Source organism: Opisthorchis viverrini, assembly GCF_000715545.1.
Source record: "Opisthorchis viverrini unplaced genomic scaffold opera_v5_124, whole genome shotgun sequence".
Classification (NCBI taxonomy): domain Eukaryota; kingdom Metazoa; phylum Platyhelminthes; class Trematoda; order Opisthorchiida; family Opisthorchiidae; genus Opisthorchis; species Opisthorchis viverrini.
The window spans coordinates 615754-619997 of NW_008751781.1; the positions used below are offsets into that span (position 1 = coordinate 615754).

Here is a 4244-nt window from a genome sequence, read left to right on the forward strand (position 1 = left end):
ATATATAATTAATGCACACCTGGTCCATAAGCTAGAGATAGCTCAGTGGCTAAAGCCCGAACTTATTCACCGGAAGGTAAGTGGTTTAGGACCTCGGCAGATAAGCTAGAGATAGCTCAGTGGCTAAAGCCCGAACTTATTCACCGGAAGGTAAGTGGTTTAGACCCGACCTCGGCACCTCAACTGCCAGTGTCTAGGCTTGCTCAAACATCGTCCTGGTTACCGGAGTCCTAAATGCACAAGTACGCAAACATAGAGTATTTGAGACTCAAACAGGTGGTCGAAATGAACTGGACCCGGTACTTACGGACAATGGTGAACAATTGATACATCTATTGGCTGACAAAAGCATGTTTTACACAGTAACCGGTTGTCTGGTCACATTATATGCTCCAACAACATATAATTGTATTGTTAGTTTTCATAATTCGTTGCCAGATCATACGCTGTCCCCCTCTTGGTCACCTCCACTAAGTACAGGGCCGTGAGAAAAGAGCTCTACAAGGCAGATGGCCCTCTGGCATGCGGAGCACATATCCTAACCAGCATGAGTAATTCATCCATAAAGAGGGTTCCTTCTTCCTAAAACCATCTGGCGTACCTCAGCATTACTAGCCCGAAGTTCCCATCAGACCCGACCAATTCTTCGGAGACACAGATGGTCCGTGACAACTTCCGTATATCCTCTGCGCATAGAGACCACGTATCTGATCCATAAAAAGTATGGTTTACAATGCCACAGTGCAAACTCCACTCTTGACACAAACCCACGTCATATCGGCGCCATAGGTATCGGAAGTTGACAAACGCTGCCTTGGTTTTATATCCGGCCAGTTCGTCGGAACGTATGGAGCTGCTCACATAAAGAAATTCATCTACCACGTCGATCGGCTCGTCTGCAAACATGATGTTTAGGTTTAACCCCACGCAGCCCTGTAGCAGCGCTATACGCTGCAGGTGTGAAGTCGTACAGGTCATTTAAAATGGTTTGTATTTCTGGAAGATGTGAACGAAGGAGAGCGATATCGTGCAAATACTCAATGTCTGTGTGAAAATGTCCTTAGAGCATATCCAACATTTCGGAAGAAGGCAGAGAAATCGCAAGCAATACGTCAGTAGCAAAGCTGAAGAGGAAAGATGGGACAGTGCAGCCTTGTTTTACCCACTGGAAGTCGTGAACTGAGGCAGAAGCCTGCTGTATACTCGCATCCATGTACAGGAGTTAACATATAGTGCCCTCGTAAAAAATAAACAAAAATCATTCAGCTGTAGCACCCTTTCGGTGCCTAGCTGCCATGCCACACGGAGGCACGAGGGCTGGGATATTGTTAGATTACCCAAGCCCAGACAGGGGAAGTCTAGGGGCAGAAGCCGGGTTCGAACGGCGGACCTTCCGGTCAGTAAATTCGTACTCTAACTACGGCCCATCTCGCCCCCTCGTAGGGGACAGAATTTTGGAAGAGGCACCCTTGACCAACAGATCAAAAATCAACCTTCAGACCAAGAAAAATAACTAAAGTGGGAAGTTCGAAAGACTGAGGTTGTCCAAGAAAGGTAAAACTATGGTCAGTGCATCCCCGGCCACGGCGAAACCCAGCTTGATCTTCACGAATGTCTCTCAAGATCATCGATCAACTTACGCAAAACGATCCCACAGATCACCTTAGATGCGACGGATGCCAGGCTAATGCTACGATGGCTTTCGCATAACGTTCTTTCACCCTTTTTGAAAACTGGGATGACGGTTGAGAAGCCCCATTCGGCTGGTATTCCGTTTTCGTTCCAAATCCTTTGCACCAGGACCTCATCACCTTCTTGGAATATGGCCGAGTGCAGATCATCCGAACAAAGTGGCTTGCCACATTGAAAAGTTAGTATCTCACTCTGGACTTCAATAGTTGACGGCGGGCTGGTGTCGGTGTTCAATTCAGCCTCATTGGGTTCATACATAGGTTATGAAGGCGATCAGCTGAAGTGTTGAAACATCGTTCAAGGGGAAGATTTTGTGTACGCCATCACATGGGCTAATCGCTGGTACAACCTTTCTGGTAGCCATGAACTTCCCAGCCGGTCCAATACATAATCAGACCCGATGAATTATCAGACGTCAAGTGAGGATGGGCGTGCGCGCCTACCGTGGAGTCTGGTGAACATGCTACACTTGCAAGCTGCTGTTTCTCCTGCTCAATATAATATCTTTTCTCTCTGTCAATACTGGTCACATTATTGTACAAAGTTTGTTTAAATGAAATGTACAACAAGCCGCCGCTTCTTGGGCTCAACGAGACTTTGCGCCTTTTGCTGAGTGACTGTTGTTGTGCCAGGCGGTTGAACAATATTCGCTATCACTGATTCTCCAACCGAACGAAACTCAGCAATACTATATCTATCAATTCAAACCAGTGGATCAATATTGCACCTACGGGAGTTGGAAATACCAGGAAAATAGAACCATCTCTTCGTGGTGTGGTGGTTCAACGGAATACGGACCTTCGGAAATTCCTCTCGTGAACTGAGTCAGGATTTCCTTGGATTGTTCATCTTGTGACTTACATCACTAGTCTGTTCTGTACACTAAAGACTCGGTAAGCACATTAACCACTACAAATACGGAAAGCCGAGGAAAGCCAGTCGATCCGTATGACCGCTTCCAGGAAACAGGCTGTGAGCGAAACCATTATGGATCAAAGTGGCGTAACCACCTTGGATAAAGAACCCCTCAATCGCTGGCCTGAGTACTTTAAAACATAATTGTCGTGTCCACACGCTTGGATCCTACAGCTGAAGAACCCTGACTTGTGAACCTGGAACCCCTGTGGCCTCCGAGGTTTATGACTGCAAATGTCCTCTCAGGCGCCACGAAGCTCCTGGCCCAGATGCAGTGCAATCCTCAGATTGTGTGCCTGCATTTAGCAAAAGCAGATTATCTCACACATCGTTCTCATGTTCGAAGAGGAGGAGAAAGCGCAAGTATTCTTAGATGAACTGACCAAAGTCATCCCGTCCTTTCGTATGCACTTTGCAACTACAAAGTGTAAGGTCATGCTTGTGGACGTGCAGTCACTGAACACGTCCCTTATAATTCAGGGAGAGGTACTGGAAGTTGTAGAGCGTTTTAACGTACCTTGGAAGTTGTATTAGTTCTGATTGTAGTGTGACAGATGAGGTGAATGCACGAAACTGCAAGGCTCGGGCCGCGTTTGCTAACTTGAGACACCTATGGCGTCAGGGTGGTTTATCCCTGAATCTGAAGGGACGTGTGTATCAAGCTACAGTAGGGGCTGTCTTGTTGTATGGCTGTGAGACTTGGCCTATTCGAGCAGCGGAACTGAGACGTGTTCGACAATCGTTGTCTCAGAACCATTACTCTTGTGAATTGGTGTCGGCGAAGCCGCAATGAGGCAGTTAGAAAGCGCGTTTTCGGTCGTGTAACGGGTACTTCCATTGAAGCTGCGTTGATTGGGACGTGTTACGTATGCCGAACCATCGTTTGCCGAAGAGAGTACTGTTTTCCATGCCCAATTCGGAGTGGCGTAAACAGAGAGGTGGCCAACCCATGACCTGGCAGAGGAGTATGAAGGAGATCACGAAACGCTTGGGTGCTGTCGGTGCTACTCGCCTTCCAGGATGGGGACCGCGTGATCCTCACTGTGCCTGGTTGGAGACACTACAAGATATGGCTGCCAACCGATGTCAGTGGCGTTCTTGTTGTCAGTTTCTGTCCAGATTGCCTGAGTGAATGTCTGGAGGTGTAGGCACCTCGGAATGATTGTGTTAAGCTAGCACTAAGTCCCTCCCCCATCCACCTTTATTCTTTTCTTTACAATAAGGCTTTCAAATAAGTCATGGTTGTACGGCAGTGAAGCATCGGTGTTGAACACTGATGTCACGCTGTCGATGACGATGATGATGACGGGCTGCCTCAATAGTTGGAGACATTGTCAGACATGGCCCAGTCGCGTCCTCAATGGTGCTTGTGCAAATAAGCTATTGCATTCAATACATTCCCAAAAGCAAATAGTTCTGTATTTACGCACGGATTTATCAACTCCCTCCCCCAACTCGTAGCTGTCTACCCAATCTCCAAAATCATCGGTGAAAGAAACTATGGCAGCTAAATCCACTGTACGACAACCACGCGGTTATTACAGTTGACAATGATGATAATGATGAAACAGTGAGAAGAATAGATCGTCTCGACAACCTTGGGGAGCACGAGGATTCCGGTGAGAAAACCCTCCGAC

General features: G+C 47.3%; 2 protein-coding genes across 2 annotated transcripts in view; one reads left to right on the forward strand and one right to left on the reverse strand.

The window, feature by feature from the left end:
* The window catches only part of T265_06177 (hypothetical protein), a gene marked incomplete at both ends in the record, with an annotated part of 5751 nt that extends 4568 nt beyond the window's left edge, over nt 1–1183 (forward strand). The window contains 2 exons of the mRNA XM_009171378.1: nt 198–413; nt 1016–1183. Coding sequence (XP_009169642.1) covers nt 198–413; nt 1016–1183 — 384 coding nt within the window. The remainder of the gene's footprint in view (nt 1–197; nt 414–1015) is intronic.
* The window catches only part of T265_06178 (hypothetical protein), a gene marked incomplete at both ends in the record, with an annotated part of 9792 nt that extends 6347 nt beyond the window's left edge, over nt 1–3445 (reverse strand). The window contains 6 exons of the mRNA XM_009171379.1: nt 602–944; nt 1167–1390; nt 1422–1493; nt 1610–1909; nt 2935–3075; nt 3258–3445. Coding sequence (XP_009169643.1) covers nt 602–944; nt 1167–1390; nt 1422–1493; nt 1610–1909; nt 2935–3075; nt 3258–3445 — 1268 coding nt within the window. The remainder of the gene's footprint in view (nt 1–601; nt 945–1166; nt 1391–1421; nt 1494–1609; nt 1910–2934; nt 3076–3257) is intronic.
* Between the last annotated feature and the right edge of the window lie 799 nt (nt 3446–4244).